The sequence below is a fragment of the Phodopus roborovskii genome, unplaced genomic scaffold (assembly GCF_943737965.1).
Source record: "Phodopus roborovskii unplaced genomic scaffold, PHOROB, whole genome shotgun sequence".
Taxonomy (NCBI): domain Eukaryota; kingdom Metazoa; phylum Chordata; class Mammalia; order Rodentia; family Cricetidae; genus Phodopus; species Phodopus roborovskii.
Window position 1 is genome coordinate 18,776,109 of NW_026125397.1, and position 20,802 is coordinate 18,796,910.

Sequence of the window (20,802 nt, forward strand, 5' to 3'; positions counted from 1 at the left end):
AACTTAAAAATTTCAACCTTGCTGTGCAAATATCACTTAAAAATCACTTGAGGTGGCTGGGAGGTGCAGCTCAGGAGTAGAAACTATCTAACACATGCAAGGCCTCAAACTCAGTAATTTGCCTGCAACGAAGTGCTTAGTTCTGAGCATTTAAAAAGCTCTCTCGTGTCAATTTTAGTCATCATCACAAAGATGTGTTACAATTTTTCCAGGTACCTGTAAATAACACACAGTCCATATAACACGCTTAGAATAGCTTATTTAAAACATTATTAGCTAAATCTTGAATTAGTGATGTAGTCATGTTAGGAGGAAAAAGTAGATCTGAGAAGCAGTTTCCTTTTCCTCTGTGGGCTAGGATGTGGATAGATCATCCCTGCCACCTCATCATACTGGAAGAACACCTGAGCAAAATCACTTAAAACCCCTATTGGCTCAATCTTTAATGAACCAACTTGTATTTCTAAGTCAATATTTTTATAGTTTCTTAGTTGTTTATTTAATAAAAAAGCTATTATTTCATTGATAAAATAGCAATTGGGAGTTTATTATGTAATTAACCATTAACTGTTTTAAAAGTACTGGAGAGAAACTGGTCATTTAGGAAGGCTGGGGGCTTTTATTGTTTTTTTAAGATAATGTGATTGCATTGCTTCATCAAACTAATGGAGTTACACTTTACCTTTAGTTGGGGTTTACTACACAGCACACTGTCATGTGCATTTAGTTCTGTGACCCCCTTGTTTTAATGATTAGTTAAACTGAAGATAATGTAGGTCTTATCATGAGCCTAATTAGCCATGCAGTCCCTAATGGTAGTCTAACTCATTTAGATAAAGTCGGTTTGCTGATCTGTTCTTTAAGAAGAGGTTGGAGAGGAAGCCAAAGGGAAAAGATGACATACAGTGTGTGTCTGGGTGCACGTATATGTGTGCATGTGTGTGTGTGTGTGTATTCATTAGTGCACGTGTGTATACATGTGTGCATGCATGTGTATATGCGTGCATATGTGTGTGCATGTATGTATGTGTGTATATTCATGTGTGTGTGAGAGAGTGTGCATGCATGAGAGTGCATGCATGTATGTGTGTGCATGTGAATGTGCATGCATTCATTCATACATGTGTGTGCATGTGTGTATGTGTTTGTACACAAAATAGCAGAACACATCACAGTGCAGTTTAGCACTGGGGCTTCTTGTCAAATATTCAAGCTTTCTCCTAAATTAGCATAATCCAAATACCAATTCTTTCTGCATTCTCTATTAGAGTTTTTCTAATTGTTGAAGTAGAAGTACTAAGGTCAATGGAGGTCTATTTTTCAATTTCCTACGTATGTGGCCTTAGACCACTGGAAAGTGTCCCTCCTGAGTGAACTAGGAGCCATTGAGCAGGTCTATGCAAACATTCTCACCCAAAGTCTGACTTAGCTGTATTTGGAATCCTCATTTTCAAGTAGCTCCCAATAAATAACATTCACTTTTTATATTTAAGGAACATTTTCTGTGTTTCTAAGGCATAGAGAAGATGTGAAACAGATGAAAAGCATTCTTACCTCATTCTTCAGTTTGCTCCCCGAAAACCTTAAAAATCATACACTTTCCATTAGTTTGAAAGAAATAATTATAGCATCTAAGAAAACACAGAGGACATTAAAAGTAGTCTGTTCACAGAATCATTACTGCTCAACTATCTAAGAAAGTGTGGTTCATGGAGGAAATTTTTTTAAAAAAATCTATCTCAGGAAGTCAGGTGAGATTTGAGGTAAACAAAAACAGTTTATACTAACGATGTGTTTATGTTCTGGCCTGCATTTACCTTTTATTGTGGGTATTCTCTAGTAGCCTGCTAATGTAACACCCGAATTAATCTTAGTATAAAAAGTGCCTTGTTTTTTTCTCTAAGATGTTCTGCTTTTACGATGATTTCTTCTTTTAAAGGCTGTAAGTAATTCTCAGTAACCACCCCAGGATTTCTGATTAACTATAAACTCACATATTAATACCCCACTCCTGATAGTCAGTGGCAGCTTAAAACAACATGCTCTTTATAGTAATATGGATTTCTGCCACAGAGACTCAAATTGTACTGTCTTACTAAATAGGAGGCTACTCAAAGATTAGGTGTTTAGCAGTTATTATAATAACCTTTTGTGTTAGTAAGGTATTATTCAAATGCACAGACTTCAAAACAACTGTCTCTTTAAAACTATCACTTCTTTTACTTTATTTTTTATCAAATCTAGCCTCAAAATAGACCCAATCCTATGAGTAAATGAGAATATTTTAAAAGATTTATTTATTTTATGTTATGTGTATGGTTTTTTTTTGGTAGTGGTTGTTGTTGTTTCTGTTGCATGAATGTCTGTGCACCATGTATGTTCTATACCCATGGATGCCAGAAGGCAGCACTGAATCCTCTGGAACTGGAATTTTGAATGATTGCTAGCTGGAGGATGTGGGTTTGCTGTAAGAATAAGTGCTCTTAACCGTTGAGCCATCCCCAACCACTGAGTAAGTACAAACTTAAAGGCAATTCTGCTGCCTTGAATTCTCCTCCTCATCTCCTGGGGACACTAAGTTCACTGTTAATTTCTCCTTAACCATTGAAATTATATAATTTACCAAGTAATATAGATTATATCATGATAATGTTCCCATAAAACTGACATTACATTTGATGATTAGGAGAAAACACTTCCATAATAAGCAAAGTTACAAAGTCGTTTTATTGAATAGATAGCATGCATATTTAAAAGAAGTGCAGAGATGAGTCTTGAATATGGCATCACTGTACCTTGTCAGGCCCTTTCCAGAATAAACGGAGTGGTAATATGCACTGCTCTCTTTGATGCCAATCCCATAGTAATGATACCTACAGCAAGACAGGAGGCATGCCTGTGTTAGTGAACGAGAAAGTGGGAATAACAGAACCAAGCCAGTAAGGACTGAAGCCCACACAAGGCTTCCCCTGGGAAATCCACTGCCATTTTCCCATTATGCTTTCCTGTCCACATGCACCTAAGGCCAGGAAGGGATGAAACCAAAGGATGAGGACATTTCCACTGAACTCCATGTCACTTTTGGTAATACCATACAAGTTCAAAGGGGATAGAACAATGGCAGATAAGTACTTCAAGTCATTCACCTGACATCAGGAATTAAAAAAAAAAAAAAGGACTTGGTGCAGTAGTTCCATACTTATACATTTTCATGGCCCAGGAAATAATAAGTCTATGAAAGCTCAGAAACTCTGATTTAACATTTCTATGGTGAGAGAATCTTAATTAATAAAGACCTGATCAAAGGAAATACAGTAACAGAAATTATTAAACTGTTAATAAATAATAAACAGTGGCAACAGTACTTAAACTATTAATAAGCTACCAGATATACATGCATTTGTTTGGAATAGTAGTAGAATTAGGATTATGAGCTTGGGGGTTTGAAATAAGTATTATTATTTTCCCTTTAAAACTTTAGAACTAAGATACCAGTATAATGTCACTGCATTTGAAGAAATAAACAAGTAGTAACCAAACCCAAGAGAATCTTTTTTAAAATGGAAAAATATAACTTCATGTTCTTTTGCAAGTTTACTATTTGTTCTCTAGATTTAACAGTTTAAACAACTACACTTCAGCCACTTGCTAAAACAATATACGCTAAACATTGCTTCAAACATTGATAAACTTATTAGAACTCCTATCTTCTTATTTCTCACCTCTAACCCCATTTTCAACCTGTAATAAAATAATTCTATCTATGGTAAAGTGGTTTGCCTTGCAGTTTATAGAGAACTACATTGCCTTTACAGGTGGCAGACAACCAGATAAGTCAAAGTGGTAGCCACGAGTTCAATAAACATTGGAGCGTTTCTATCACGTCTGGCCATTGTGATAGTTGTCAGAATAATGACGAACAAAATAGACATGGAAAATAATACCAGCTGTTCATCCCTTTCCATGGCCTCCTGAGCTAGATGCCTACCAATCCTGCTCTAGTGACCACATTGATCAGCATAGAAGCAAATGTATTTCCAGGTTCTAAAATTACCTGAAGTTGCCTTTGTTTTAAATTGCAACATCCTTCAAGACCTTGGCTAGTGTGGATTTGTATTTCTTTTTCTTATTTATGACATTAAGATTGTTTTACATGCACTTACTACCTCCTTATTTTTAGAAAATGCTTTTAGAAAAAAAGCAAGAAAGTTCATAAATAGAAGATTTTTTGGCTTGAAGTCAATGTCAAAGTTTTGTGCATTTTATTCACTAGTCAAATGTGACTGACATATCAACCAGGCATCTGACGTCAGTGGCCTTCACCTCGGTAGTGGAGAAACAGCAGCTTTTCTCATTAGCAATGTCTCCTTATTTAGGACTGATGAGATAGACAAACATATTCTATCAATGTCATGTTATGACATTGATATGCCAGGAGACAGGAACCCATTAAGGAGAGAGTCTTCTTCTCTTCAAATGTATTCTGTGCTCTGTGTGCTGGATGGTGAGGTTTCAGTGACAAATAGAGGAGTGTCTCTGGCATGGAGGAGTTAATAATCTTGGAGCAAAGAAAGGCGATTCCAAATTAACACATGCTACAGCTGAAATGGGTGATACTAAATGATGATAGAAATAGTTTCCATTTACTGAGTTCCTACTAATGTAAAGAATTTTGTACATACATGATTTCAAGAACAGTCTATAATTAGAATATTATCCCAACTTCGTAACAAAGCTTAAAAAAATCTGTGGTGTATGTTCAATTTTATTTATTATCTTTTGGAGTATGTGGGCACATGATGTGAGTGTGTGTGTGTGTGTGTGTGTGTGTGTGTGTGTGTGTGTAGTGGTGTGACTGTGAGTGCCTGTGTATGGAGATCAGAAGGACAACTTTCGGGAGACAGCTCTCTCCTTCCACCATGATTTCTAGAGGCCAAGCTCAAATGTCAGGCCTGCATGACAAACTCTTTTACCCCATGTGCCATTTTACCAATTTTGTGGTTCATTTAAATGTTGTTTAACAGCCTTATGGGTTTAAAAGCCACAGTTTCACAGAGCACTGAATTTCGACACCACATGTTGCCTTCGCCCCTGCAGTGTGGAAAATACAACTAGTTTTATAGCTCAAGCTTACAGTTAGAAATTCTTAAGTCAAATAGAGTTTGAATATGTGTGAAATCATGCACACTCTCTCTAGGACTCATCATGAGTTAGAGTCACACAAATCATCAGCATGAATCCCTAAGACCTGCAACATTGATTGGGATGTTTCATATTTGACCTTCCATGTGTAAATAAAACCTTCTAGATTGCAAGCTTCCTGTAACAGAAAGTCAATTAAACTTGTTGAATAACTGAATGAATGTATGGAACAGTTTTAAAGGCAAGAACGTACCACAAAGAAACTATTAAAAAAACAACTTATCAATTATGTGTTATCAGCATAATCTAAACTTTAGTAGAAATCAAAATATTTTATCTCCTGTGATATAAAGAAATATGACTACTACTTTCAGCCAGTCATGAGCACATTGCAAACATCTCCATTTCTGTCTGGATTACTCTACACAAAGAGATTGTACTGGCTCCTGCCTTGGTTTTGTTGAACTCTTCACTAAGAATGTCTTCCTTCCTGGGATAGGATCTATCTTAGTCAACTTAGAGGCATATTGTTAGCTTTGTGGAACTGCCTAGTCTCTAAGGCAAAACTAATCTCTGTGTCCACTGAATTCCACTCTTGACTGTTTATCCCATTGTGGCCTTATCCCTGTAATCATTAGTATCTCCATCCATGGCTTAGGCAATAAGATTTGAGGAAATCTGCAAACATTTGTAAATCTTTATGTTCTAGGGATTTGAAAACCAATAAAACATAAACTTTCTTAAAGCCAATAGGTTTTTTTTTTTTTTTTTTTTTTTTTTTTTAAGTAAGCACCTGTCACTGAATTTCCATGTTACCAATAAAACACTTGGGAAAAGCCAAAGTTGTATGTATGTTTGGATATTGTGTAGGACAGATGTGAGGGCAGCATGTTTAGACAGGAAGCTGGTGGAGACACACATCTCTGGGTTGTCTTCTGTCCACTGCCGTGGTTCATACCAAGCTTCTTTGGGAACAAATAAAACAATTGTTTCCCCTTAAGCTTTCCTTTGGTCTAACAAGGCACCCGTTATCGTCTTAGTGATGATTTAGTGTCTTTCAGAAAAGGGACGAGATAGTGCACGAGCACCCTGTCTCCCTAGAGTTAAATATAAACCCCGTAAAACAGGGAGGAGCGGGTTCTTCATCTCCGCTCTAGCATTTTATAACACCGTTTTGTCATTGGTAGCTTTTGCAAAAGTAAATCTTGCTAGAAAATGTTTCCAGGAATATTACAACAAAAGAACATATGCTAATTCATGGTAAGTAAGAGTGAGATTTGCTTGACTGTTTTTGAGCTATGCGCCTCTACCCGCTTTGTTTTATGGGTTCTAACATTTCACAGTCCTTTATCTCTATATGATGACATTCATTTTACTAATGGAAACATGCTATAAACACCACTAAAATTCTGAGTGTAATTAGCTATGTTCTCTAGAAGAAAATGTTGGTTACAAAATTAAATTTGTGACAAAACTGTGTTCATTTATTAGCACCAAGTGTCCCCTGACTTATGCTTTATGTCAAGTGACTGATCTCATTTATGAGTTATGAATGCACAGGAATGATTAATTAAATCTTGGGCTCATAATGTAACGGTAACAGATTCTTAGTACACGAGGCGAAACCTTTCACCGCATTTCCCTTTCACAGCTAGCACATTCACTTTATCTAGCACGTCTCTTCATTAGCTGATCAGCGTATACCTTTGCTTATATTTCTTCTTTTTCTTATCTGTTCTCATGTAGAATTCCTGAAACATATGTTCGCACTGAGCTAGTATGTTAGTTGTTTACACTACACAAATGATAACCGATAAGGAAATGATGATGTTAAGCTGCTCAGGGACGTGCAATAACTTGCTGTGATAAGGGCAGCTGCCATATCAGTTTTATTAACCCCCTAAATCGCCGCTAATAAATAAGATAATAGCTTTCTCCTATCATGTCTGAAAACAAAGATTTGGTTGATCAAAGTCTACCAGAAATTAAAATGTAACTGATTCAAACAGTTCACCATGTGCATGGGATCTACTGGAGAGCTCCTATACCACCACCACCACCACCCCTCACTCCACCTCCCCCCCCCCCCCCGCACTGTGTTAAGCTATTTTGAGCAAAGAAACATACAGGCTCTTTTTGTTCATTTTCTGTCACCAAAGGCTAGCCATAACTGAGATTGTAAATATAATGTTTACCAATTAATATTAGTAGTGAAACTTTTCGACAGCAGATATCTTATAACTCTTTATACCTCAAAGCTCTTTAGAACCATGCTTTGCACCTCAATTCCAACTAAATGTTTTGTTCCTGAAATATTCATAGTCATAAAAGATCCATGAATTTTACTCTGTGGTACCTATAGAATTTCATTTTTTGAAAATGTAAATATAAAAAGTTTAAAGAAACTACAGCTCTGTGTATTTTTTTGGAATTAAAGGAGGAGAAAAAGAAACATGAAGATAAAGTTGGGTTCTTTCTTGGTGTCTACTTATATGCAAAGCATGTTATTGAGACTGGGAAAATAAGCTATAAACCCAGAGATGCGCTCACATGATTCACAGAGCTTCCCACTATCCCTTTCCCGCACAGATTGGTGTTTCTCACAGCCAGTCACATAGATTATTGCTTCCCAACCTGTAGAGTCCACATATTGCTATTAAATGGAAAGAGCCCTTTGCTTCACAAACCCCGAGGACAGCTGAGGTCAGCTTCACACACCCTCTTCCTGCCCAGAACACAAAAGAGTCTTTTGCTCAGTCATCACTCAGTAACAGTTCCAACTGAAATATTTAGACATTAGCTATTCTGTAAAAATATGGCAAATTTGAAATTTTACTTTTTGAAGTAATGATCAGAATATTATACAATATTAGCATTTTAGCAAGCTACACAATAAAGTTAAAATGAATTATTGATAAATTCCCCTAGATTTTAAAATAATTGAACAAATATTCAACATTTTTTTAAAGACTACTGTGTTAAATACTACAATTGCAGTAAAATGACTTTAAATTCTGGAAGGAAACATGATATTCTGAGTTTTCTAAAGAAGATTATGTCATTTGTATTTCTGTCTCAGTTGTCAATATGTGTATAGATATAAAGTATTTTTATAAAATTCAAATCTACAAAATATTAAATGCCTGGCAGAAGTAATAGTTGGAAGATAATGTATTTGAATAGCAGATGCTTAGGGTTAAAATTAAGAGGCCGAAAATTCATTGGTGTTGCAAATTTGCTTTCATATAAAATATATATCTCTAGAATCAGTAAGATGAATAAATTAGAGAATTTATTGGAGAAGAATATATTTATTTATTAGAAATAAATTAGAGAAGATTAATAAAATATTTTGTTTTTAAGGAAGACTCTAATAGTAATGAATCTTAAGAACTGTTGGAGAGGTAAAGAGTTAATAAAAATTTAATTAAAAAAGATAAAAGTAATAAAAAGTTCAATAAAGTAATTGTTTTGGTAATATGACTGATAGTAGTCACAGGTGGGTTTTTGTACTGTTACTACTTGATAAAGCATAAACGTTAAAGTAGTTGAACCTTCATATAAATGCTGTTAGTGTGTTGTATCTTTGTGGCCTTAGGTAAGTCAATAACCTTCTAACTACAGTTTCCTTATTTATAAAACATAGTAGTTCCTATTTTATATCATTATTGGATGGATTAGACCTAATGAAAATGTGTTTATGCTTCTGTGCACAATTCAATAAACAATAACTTTTCATTGCATTGTCAATTTGGATGACTTTGTCACAATTTTCTCTTATAAAAGAATATCGTTGGTGGTGGACGCCTTTAATCCCAGCACTCAGTAGGCAGAGTCAGGCAGATCTCTGAGTTCACAGCCAGCCTGGTCTACAGAGCTAGTTCCAGGACAGGCTCCAAAGCAATACAGAGAAACCCTGTCTCAAAAAACCAATAAATAAATAAATAAATAAATAAATAAATAAATAAATGAGTATCATTATAAAGTTGAAAGCATATTTGATCCTCCATTACTATTACTTATATATTATTTAATTCTCAAAACAATGATATAAGGTCTCACACAACCACTTTACTGAGAGAGGCTGAGTGACCTGTATAATTGTCACATAGCCACATGAGAGCATAGAATTCACCCCAAGTTGTCCAACTCTAACTCATGTTCCAACCATTAGGCATTTGTACTATCTTCCAAAATAAAATCTGAGGGTGTCTTTTAGGAACAAAACCAGGAATGTTGCCTGGATAAGAATAATCACGGCAAAGCATTACCATTTCCAAGATGTATCTTGCTATATCTGTGAACAGACCTAGTATGCACAATGCACATTATTTCTACTTACAATACATAAATACTTGGAAGGGTGATAGCCATGTCATAAAAAGCAAATGGCATATCAATAAGGCAGAAAATTTCAAATTGTTAATGCCTTGAGCACGTCTATGGCTCTTAATTATCAAGTAAGTTGCCAGAAGTCACCAAATGTTGCTATATCAACGTAAGCACTAGAGTGTGGCTGTGTCACAATGGACACAGTTAATGATTCATCCCTAATCCTAAAGGCTCCTTCTGGGATTAATTGACTTTCTCTGCAGTCTGCCCAGCCGCCCTCTTCTAGATCCAGTCAAGAGAATTGCTTGAGTTGCTTTGCCTCTTTGCCCCGTATCTTTCTACTTCAAACACTGTCTAATCTCACCTCCACTTACACAATACAGTACTTTGGAAATCATCAAACCAGACTGAGCCAAACTTAACATAAAACTGCCTTGGTTAAAAGGAAAAGGCAAGTAAACAGTAACGTAGGAACTGGGTTGAAACTAAGTCTTAATAGACTTTGAATACCAAGGTAAGAAGTTGTCTTTGAGTAGAAATTGTGAAGCAGTGAGATGGCTTAGCTGGTAAAGGTGGTTGCTGCCAAGCTTGAAGAGCTGAGTTCAAGCCCTGCGATGCACATGAGAGAAGAGAACTGACTCCTGGACGTTATTCTCTGATCTCCACAAGTGCCATGCATTGCACATGTATAAACAATGTATAAATACACAGACATGCATGCATGTGTGCACGCATACATGCAGAAAGGGGGGGAGAGAATAGATCAATAGATACGTTTTAAAGAATTGAAATGTGAGCCCGTGAAAATCATTGAGCAGGAGAGAGATGAGATTCTATCAGGAATTTGGAAAATCAATGTGAAAATGTTGTATTGAATGACTAGAGAGTCACGGTGATACTATAAAAATGAGAATGAGGAGAGACAACTTCAGTAGAAAAGTACAAAAAAGTAGGATTTAATTTTTTTGTAACCAGAGCTGGCTGGTGTGAGGCAGGCACTAGACATGTACAGATAGGGAAAACTTGAACAATGGCTAGTCTTGAACAGAGACATGCAAAATATACATGTGATTTTTAAAAACTTAGTATGAACAAAAGAAATATCTTCTCAGATTCTTATATGGATTGCATACTGAAATAATTTTTGGTATACTGGGTTAAAGGAAACTTTATTAATGTTAATTTCACTCGTTTCTTTTTTACTCTTACTATGGCTACCAGGAAATTTAAAGCTAATATGGGTGGCATTATCCTTCTATGGGTCAACACTGCACTGGAATTCAGGAGACAGCCTGCAAGCTAGGATGACGGAGCAAGCTGAAAAGTGCAGTGACTGAGGAGCCAGAGGTCAAGATGCTGTGTTGGGTTGAAGAGGGGATGGTCAGAAAGAGCAAGTGCTAGGAAGGAACAAGGAAAAATGAGAAATTATAGAAATAAGCTATGTGGGGTTTGGCCCATATACAGAAGTGTACGTACAGAATATTGTGTCTGGTAGTGGGAGCAGTGAATAGAATATAGTCTTTCAAGGAACAGCGAAAAGAAGAAAAACAAAAAAGTGGTGATGGATATGAGAAGTCTAACCTGCTGTCATTTTTTTTTTCAATCTGAAAGACCTGATTCTGTTAGAAATGAAAACATAGACAGAAGAATCTCTGGCGAGCATGAGCCTGTAGCAGAGATCTACAGAGACACATAGAGAAGAAAAGCCAAGAACGCCAAGAAGCAGGCTGCATACAGCTTATTGTGTGTGTCTGTTTATAATGAGAGATGATCAGGAAGGTCATTATGCATGCACTTTGTCTTGGATGGGGGGAAGGGGAGTCTTTCATGACTGAAATGAACATCTGAGTGAGAAAAGTCTAGGAAGAACTTGAAACATGGCAGAGCTCCCCTTCTGTTATTGACCTTGTCCTTTAAGGGATGTTGTTGATCTCCCTGGTCATTAACTTTTGTCACCTACAATCCTTGATCATCACACTTCACTGACCTCAACAATGGCTTAAGATTGTGAAAATTATTCACTTAAGATATTTGAGAAGAAAATATAATAGATATTATGGGTGGTCTTTGTAAATTTTTCTTTCTAAACTTTGTTCTACTAGGTACCTTTTTCTTATATTTAGTTTCCCAGTTCATCTACTTCATCAAGAAAGAAGATACCTGATTCCATTCACTGAGAAAGACAATAGCTACCATACATCCATAAATATAAAAGAGAAGCCTATCATCCCATTCTTACTTTGAATGCCCTCTTGTTCCAAGTCTTCGTGTTGTCAAGAGGGGAAATTTTTGGCGAATTGTCTAAAAAAGAAAGATAAGGTTTATTACTGTGTAGTTCTAATGCAAGCCACTCATATCCTACTAATTTAAGAATGTAAATGGTGGACTAGAAGTAATACACATGTGTTGTTAAGAATTACACCGCTCACCACAGAAGAGCCTACACAGAAGGACTATTCAGATTCTTTTATAATAATTCCATTCAGAGTTTTACCCACATTAAATATCCATCACAATTCTGAAAGGACCCTTGGATCTTAAGAGAGCTCCATGGAAATTTTGATGTGTTGATTACTTCTAGTGTTATCAGATATTCAAGGTGCTCTATTCCTACTTAACGTACATTGTCATAAGGTAGTCTCAGAAAAACTTTAGTGCTAACATGGACATCTGAAGCTGTCTCGTCATGCTTCAGAAGGTGCACTGAGCCTTGAGGAAACTGATCATCAGCAAGTATCAAATAAGCTAATGACGACAATGAGTATAAGAAAACATGTTTCCAAAAACAATTAAACTACTTTTAAGTGTTATTTTATTTTATATGCATGTGTGTTTTACCAGGATGTATGTCTGTGTATTACATTCATGCAATACCCATGGAGTTCAGAAGAGCATGGGATGCCCTGGAACTGGTGTCTCAGTGGTTCATCTAGAAGAGCAGTCAGTTCTCCTAACTACTGTGGCATCTCTCCTGCCCCCAAATGAATTACTTTAAAGTATAGAGTCAGGCCATTGTTGAATTAGGGAGCTAAGAATAACAATGCATGCCTGTAAATCTGGCACTCAACAGGTGAATCGGAGAGATCACAACTTCAAGGCCAACTTGAGCTACATAATGAGTTTAAGGTCAGCCTGGGGTACATAGAGAAATCCTGCTCAAATCATCTGCATCTTCCTGAAATCATCTAACTCCTCCTGAAAACTGGAGGAGTTAGACTTTAGCACTTACTGTTTTCTAGACAGTGAGTCTTCTACAGGTTAGGGTCTGGACTTCGGAGATACAGTACTTCAGACTCAAACTTCCTACAGTTCTGCCGGTATATCCTAGGCTATCAGATGACAGAGCACTGAAAGGGGTTCCAAAGATGACTGTTTTCCAAGTAATTAATATTATTTCCTTGTCCTCAAGATGATATCAATGCATATAAATCATCTAATGTCAGATTCATAGATTCCCGTCCTGATGATAGCAGTGCTAAATGACAGAAATTTCATCAATCCCAATCATAATGTTAAGTCTATGGCATAAACATATTCGTAATGAAACAAAGATTTAGGACAGCTATGTAAGTAATAGAATAAAAACCTATAAAAACTCAAATGGCTGGACTATATAAATAATGAGAGTCTGAATTTATGGGTTCACCTTCATTTACTTTTACTTCTCAACATAGTTTAACTATATTCTTGAATGCATCCTCTTTGAAGGAAGTGTTTTATGGAGCTTGCCTTGAGCTCATATTAGATCTGATAGCCAGTATTCAGTGACTCAAAAACTTCAAGATATAAACATATAGCAGTTCCAACCAAACATTCAGGAATCCATTCATGCTTGTAAAGCAAATGTCTAAGAGAACTCATTCAGATGAATTGGGTTACACTTTGTCTACCTAATACATTAGCTGTCAGGTAGTATAGCCAATATATGTCATATACCTTTCCAAAGGTGGCCGCACAAGCTGGCTCCAGCTTCTCTTTCCTGCAGAAATCTAAATAGTGAGCATAAAGAATGCACCGTGGGAGGCAAACTCCTTCACACACTATGTAATTGTCTTCAAGCCTGAGAGAAAAGGCCAAGAGTTAGGTCAAACCTTTTCACTATTACTTACCTGCCCCCTCAATGACTTAATGCTCATTTTGAAAACAGACTACACAAGTGAATTAATGAGGAAACATAAATGGGCTTTCTTTGTTCTGGATGCTGTTTAAAATAATACCAGGATAAAAATAACCAAAAATTGAGGAATTCGAATGTGTGTTCCATAAAAAAATAAATAAATAAATCTTAGTGGTTTATGGTGATGGATATACTCCTTACACCGCTGTCGCTATTCAGTGTTTACACAATCAAAACGTAACGGTGGACTTTTAAAATGTGTACAAAGGTTATGTATAAGTGTTATTAATTTCCTAAGAAAGGGAATTCTCTTAATGATTTCATTTAACTTCCCAAGCTCTTGAAATGATGTCTGCAAGTCAGAAATGGAAGGTGTAACAGATGCCCTCTACAGATCTGGAGAAACAAATGGCAATTTCTAAAGAGGGCCACCTCTAAGAGAATGGCAGGTAATCTTTAGGAGCTGAGGGCCTCAGATCTACAGAGAGAATAAATTCTCTCAACAACCAGTGAGGTCTTGTGAAAATCTAGCATCAACTAATTCCTTAATTTCTGTCTGGTAAGGCCAAGAACTTAGTACCATGTAACCTGTCTAGACTCATGACTCATAGAAGCTCCAAGACACTGTGTTTGTGTTGTAAGCAAGCACATATGTGCCACGTAAATGCAAACAAAACATAAGGATTAATTTTAGAAGAATAAGAACCACGGTGTGACATTAATGTAGAAACCACTCCTTCCAGACCATCATTGCAAACACAGGGTCTTGCTTCCTTATAAATCTTCAGCGTGCGGCATTTTACTATTTGATCTAGGACTATGAGTGGTGAAATTGAAGATGCTATGTTTTTCTTAAAAGAACATCCTCAATTCAAAATGATTGCCAGGCTTGAGCTTGTCAATGCTCATATACCCTTACTTTAATCTATTTCTGAATCCTGAGCAACAAGAGAAAATACGGTACAGTACTTGTTTGGAAAAGAAACCAGGGTAAACTCACTTCACTGGAGCTGAAATGGTGATCTAGGTCTACTTTTAAACCTTTTCACTGTGATTAAACCTATGATCATCTAAAGAAACAATATATGTCTATGGAAGTCTCTGAATACAACACATGCAATGCCAACTCTGTAGTATAAATATAACTATATAAACTTTGAAAATCTTGGTAGATTTCCATTTAATTTCAACTAAATGTAACAAATATGTTGGTGCTGCAATTACCTGAATGACAGTCTTGAAATGAATGCTTCTAGATTCTATTCCCATTTTTCTAATTGTCCAGTAATTTTTACTAAAATGTAATTATACTAATTTCATGATGAATAAAATCATAATAATTTATAACACAATGTAACATGGAGTAATATTCAGATTAAAATTGGGTGAAGTCTTTCAAGACTTCAGATTTAATGTACTCTCGATGCATACAAAATAAAAGTTAAGAGATTCATTCCATGAGTTTCAGACACCAATTATTTTTTAATTAAAAATATTCAAACAAACTAGGATATAGTATTTCAAAACAAATAAATTTGCCTACCTAAAATTGAATAGTTAATTGACAATAAATGTTGGAGCAAATAAACCATAGATTACTTTGATTTTCAGTTCTAATTTTAACACAGGGTTTTTAATCTCATTTTTAAAAGAAGATTGGGAAAATAAAACAAAAATGTAAGTGCTTTGTATTCTTTACAACATGAAGATTCTTATGAGAAATTGCTACTTAAAACTCTCATTTTAAAAGTAGGTATATAATACAATCGATTTATTTGGGCAGTTGTTTTTATACTCATTGTTTGATTTTCAAAATACTGAATCAAGTTAGACATATATATGATAAGAATTTTAAACAAATCTAGGATTTGCTTCTAACCACTCAATTTGAAATAAAAACCTAGGATAGATAATTCAAAATCCTTTAAAATATATCCAAAGTCAAAATGTTTCCCAATTATCCTGATGACAGTAGTTGTTTCCTAAATATTCCATGAAGTTTCTCAATTATTTACAGCTCCAGGGTATTTTCACCTAGCAATTGTAACAACAAACTTCAATAGTCAAAATACAGCTTTTCAGGAATATTTGTTTTATGTTTCAGATGTTTGAAGGGTTCAAGCACACAGGTTCAGAACTTCAGGCCTTGCAAATTAGAACTTAATAATTAAATAAACAAAAATAAAGTTTACTAGGATTTATGGATTCTATTTTTCAATTTTTCTAACCCTTAAGATAATACTAGATACATGATTGATAGACGGACAGAGTAACTAATCAGTAAGTACGTAATCTTTTATTAATTATTCAGAATTGGGGGAGGAATTTTACCCTTAATTCTTCACATTACGCAAAGATTCTTAATGACAGGGACCTACTTTAGTTGTCTCTTCCTCTTAGACAATTGTTATATAAACGCTCTTAATATTTAGGAGACCTGGTAATAATCTTTTAGTTTTAAAAGCTCTTGGAAAAAAATTCAATTTGTGATGTTTTGCTATCATAAATCATATGTGAGATATGCTATATAAATTGAAACGTATTTAATCATAACAGCTTAATTGTTTTTCCATTTTTTTTTCTTCTAACTCAATCCATCCTTTTTCCAACTGACACAGTACCTGCCCTCCTGTGGATCCTCCAACTTTTTTGTTATTTTAAAGAATCCTATCTCAAAAGCATAAAAATATCAAATACACTTCATGTAATCTCGGGAAAAAATTCATCAAAAACATATATCCCATTTTCACCGTGATCAGAATATGGACCATGCGAACAGGCAGTGAAAAGAAGATGGATGCATTTCTCAAGAGTCTTTGAAACTTGTGGAAGTTTTAGGGAGAAGCGACTAGGGGGAAAGCCAAGGTCCTAGAGACTTCAGCGGGAGCGCGCGCAGGGCAGGCTTACCATTGCAGGGTGAGCTGAGTCTGCTTCTTCTTGTCCTTCATGATCTGCGTGATGCTCTTCTTCTGACAGAGCTGTGGGTCGGCGGCTTTGGTTTTGCTCTCGTGTGTGTCCGCATCCTCTTCTTCGGAGGAAAAGTTACCATTGCTCAAATGCATCTCTGAGGGCGAGTTTAAGGAGTGACAAAGAACAAGGGAACAGGCGATCAGTCAGGTGGCCTCCACAGGGAGCCGAGGAGGAGGAGGAGGGCAGGAGTTGAGCAAAGCCCCGGGAGTTAACAGTGTTTCCGCTAACATTTCTCCTGGTGAAATGAAATGGTCCCGACAGAGCACCCTACTTCTATGTGTATTCAGAGTGGGGTTTTGTTTTTCACTGTTAGACGCCCTTGGGACTCAGCCTCTGCTTCGCAGCCGAGGCGAACCGAGCACTCACCTGATTTGACTCCCACCTGCAGCCTGGGTTCTCCGCCTTTCTCCTCGCTGCCCGGGGCCCCTGCAGCTGCTCCGGCCGCGAGGTACGCACTGTCCTCGGGGTAGACCAGCAAGCCCTTGTCCAGCAGCTGAGCGCAGCACTCCTCCGCGATCTCGGAGGGAAGTTGGGGCGAAGGCTGCTCCTGCACGAAAGCGTCTTCCAGCTCTGGGACCTTGGCCATCCTTTCCAGCGTTTGGACCTCGGAGCCCGGAGCTTGGCCCAGCTCAGTGTAGAGCCCAAAGCCCCAGGGCGGGGCGGGGCGGGGCTGGGGACCTGTGGCCGCTGGGCAGGGAGGAGGCCACAGGCTCAGAGCCCCCCGATGGCGGACAGGGGACAGGGTGAACAGGTACTGCACAGATGGCGAGGTGGAGGAGGGCGGGGGCAATGCTATCTTTTCCAAGCGTCTCAGGTCTGGGCAGAAGCTTGCTCCCAGCTCACTTCCACACCTGCTGTCAGTCACGCCTGAGCTGTTTCCCTCTTCATTCCTTCTCTCCCACCTTGTTCTCGGCTCAGAGCTGCTGCTCTAAGGCAAACGTCCTGAATGATCCCAGAGAACTTAGCTCTCCTCTGTACCGGGGCAAGCAGCTCCACCCGTCCCCATCTTTATTCTCGGGCGGCCTAACTGGGGCATCCATCAGGGCAGCAGCCTTGACTCTGCAAGCATAGGATGAGAGGGAATACCATGCGGCCTTCGCCAGTCGTCGCACAGGCTTGGGCGGACGTATTCTTAGAATAATCCAAAACAGAGAAGGACCCTGTTCAGTGACTGGAAGGCAGAGCTGGTCACACTGACTTGGACACTTGGGCCTCCAGCCCTCTAAGCTGTGGAAATTGGAGGGAAAGATGCATTCTCTTATAAAAAGAAAAGATTTCCATTCTTACAATTCCTCATTTCACTCTGAGCAATGTACAATGTCCACGGGATATTTGCTTAAGTTTAATAACCTTCCAATCCAAAAATGACAAAAGTCATGTTCGTTTAAAAGTAAGTTGGATTTTCTTTAAAGAAGGGTGCTCTGTGGGGATCTGGGATCCAACTGCCTGACTGACACATGGTATGGTTTTTCTTACTCTGTTCTGTCCATTTGACGAAAAGGCCCTCCAAGAAAAGATAGGATCAGGCATTGGTTTCCATTGTTCCATCACAGCTAATCCAGTATCTTCTTTGGGGGACATCAGGAAGAGGTATCAGCCTTGAGTTTAGCATGAAACAGTATTAAACTGAAATCACACAGAGAAAACAAAATGACGCCCAAAGACACAGATAACGGAAGGGCCAGTTAGGGGGGGCAGTCTACCCAAGAGGGGCTTTTCCCCCTGGGCAGCTCAATCTGTTCTTGTGTTGCAGCTTCCACATTTTCAGCAGCCCTGGATGCAAAAGGCATCTCCTCTCTCAAAGCTCTTCTCAACAGCTTCCTGTGGCTGCAGAATGCAGGCTGGTGCCACACACTTACTCACACGCCACGTTCTGAGGCTATTCCCTATGTAGTGCAACTTGGCATATTTGTCTTCTCTACATAGTCCTCTGGAAGCCTCGGGGCCTGCCTAGTGTATAGAGCTTTTCACTAAAGTGCTAACATGTACAATGCGCTACCTTTACCGAGACACACTCAGGTACATTCCGCAGTGGAAGTCATCTGTGTTCACAGAAGGGCTCCATCGGCTCATGCCGCATAACCCTGAGGAAAAAGGGTTCAGAAAATGACTGGAATTTCTCCTTTAATTTTAAAATACAGACCACTTGATATCCAGAAGGTATGTTTGTGTATGTGAGTCATACAGACACTAAGTGAGTTTTTGGCAATTTTCCAATTGAACTGATCGATGGAAATGTAAACTAATATCTTGTAAGGCCCTAAACAAATTTTTGGCCGTAATTTAAAGTAAACGGTCTGCTTTACAAAACACCATTGAAGTTCTCTGTGCTTCTCTTCAGAGCTAGGAATTATTAGTAGGCACGAAACAATTAAAGGTATTAAGTCAGTAATCGATAATCTTCCAACATTAAAAACCCAAGACAAGGAGGCTTAAGTAGTAAATTGTACCCAAAGTTCAAAGAATTGATGTCAACCTTTCCTAGGGGGTTACCATGGCAGCAGCGCTTAGATGAGGGAGCAAATCTGCCCTCACCCTGGATGATACGTCTGATTTCAATAGCCCCCATTTCCACGTGGCTGTGTTCGAAGATCCCCGGTTTACTTGAAGCTGTAGGAGAAATCAAACTCTCTCTGTGCTTTTGTACCCTGCATGTTCTGAAATGTTGCCAGGCCTCCCGTGTTCGGTGTGCTGATATCTCCTCTCTCACTAATCTTTCATTTGGGGGTCAGGAGAAAGTAAAACAAGGGTTAATGGAGCCCAAGCCAAGCAGTACTCCGATAGTTCATCATACAACCCGGAAAGCATACACAATGTAGACAACACGCTAGACAAAGGGATACTATACTGTCCCTTATTTAGGACAACTTGGCATACTAATCGCTACCAAATCCTCTAAAAGCCTCCCAGCCAGCCTGCTCAGTGTGTAGGACTTGCCTCTTCAGTGCTGATGTGCAGACATACTCAGGTACACTCTATAATGGAAGGCTTTCTTTTAGGTGATAATGGGATTTGTTTGGAACTACATAGTGGTGATGGTTGAACAGCGTGGGCACATAGAACAGTTGTACACTTCAAATAGTGCAATTGGGGAATTTTACCTCAATAAAAAAATAGCTCAAAACAAGGTAGGCAATATTATAAAGGTGAGTCACTGTGAGTTTGAGACCAGCCTGGTTCACAGAGTGAGTTCCAGGACAGCCACGGCTACACACACACACACACACACACACACACACACACACACACACACACACAAAATGTTATATCAAAAAAAACTAAAAAATAAATAAGTCAAGAGGCGATCAGGCTAGGAATGGTGGTGCACACCTGTAATCTCAGTAATTGGAAGGTGGAGTCAGAAGGATCAGGAATTCAAGGTCATCCTCATTAACACAAGAAGCTGAAGAACATAAAAGGGCTGAGAAAGAAATCAAAGAACTATCACCCTTTACAATAGCCACAAACAACATAAAATGTCTGGGGGTAACGCTAACCAAACAAGTGAAAGACATATATAATAAAAACTTTGAGTCTTTAAAAAAAATAAATTAAAGATACCAGAAAATAGAAAGATCTCCCATGCTCTTAGATAGGTAGGATCAACATAGTAAAAATGGCAATCTTGCCAAAAGCAATCTATAGATTCAATGCAATCCCCACCAAGATCCCGGCACAATTCTTCACTGACTTTGAAAAAACAACACTCAACTTTATATGGAAAAACTAAAGACCCAGGACAGCTAAAACAACCCTTTACAATAAAGGAACTTCCAGAGGCATCACCATTTCTGACTTCAAGCTCTATTATAGAGCTATACTCCTGAAAACAGCTTGATATTGGTGCAAAAATAGACAGGAAGATGAATGGAATTGATTTGAAAACCTTGATATTAACCCACACACCTACAAACACCTGATTTTTGACAAAGAAGCTAAAATTATACAATAAAAAAGGAAAGATCTTCAACAAATGGTGCTTGCATAACTGGATGCTGACTTGTAGAAGACTACAGATAGATACATTTCTACTGCCATGCACAAAACTTAAATCCAAATGGATCAAAGACCTCAACATAAATCCAGCCATACTGAACTTCTTAGAAGAGAAAGTGGGAGGTACTCCTGAATGAATTGGTACAGAAGACCACTTCCTGAACATAACACCAGTAGCAAGACACAGAGATCAACAATTAATAAATAGGACCTCTTGAGATTGAAAAGCTTCTGTAAGGCAAAGG

The 20,802-nt window shown here is 37.8% G+C and overlaps 1 protein-coding gene across 1 annotated transcript in view; it reads right to left on the reverse strand.

The window, feature by feature from the left end:
- Rfx6 (regulatory factor X6) overlaps positions 1–17,147 on the reverse strand; it is a 43,540-nt gene extending 26,393 nt beyond the window's left edge. The window contains exons 1-6 of the mRNA XM_051175621.1: positions 16,928–17,147; positions 16,499–16,655; positions 13,411–13,534; positions 11,714–11,775; positions 2,796–2,873; positions 1,555–1,582 (exon numbers count right to left, since the gene is read on the reverse strand). Of these exons, the coding sequence (XP_051031578.1) occupies positions 1,555–1,582; positions 2,796–2,873; positions 11,714–11,775; positions 13,411–13,534; positions 16,499–16,655; positions 16,928–17,147 (669 nt within the window). The remainder of the gene's footprint in view (positions 1–1,554; positions 1,583–2,795; positions 2,874–11,713; positions 11,776–13,410; positions 13,535–16,498; positions 16,656–16,927) is intronic.
- Between the last annotated feature and the right edge of the window lie 3,655 nt (positions 17,148–20,802).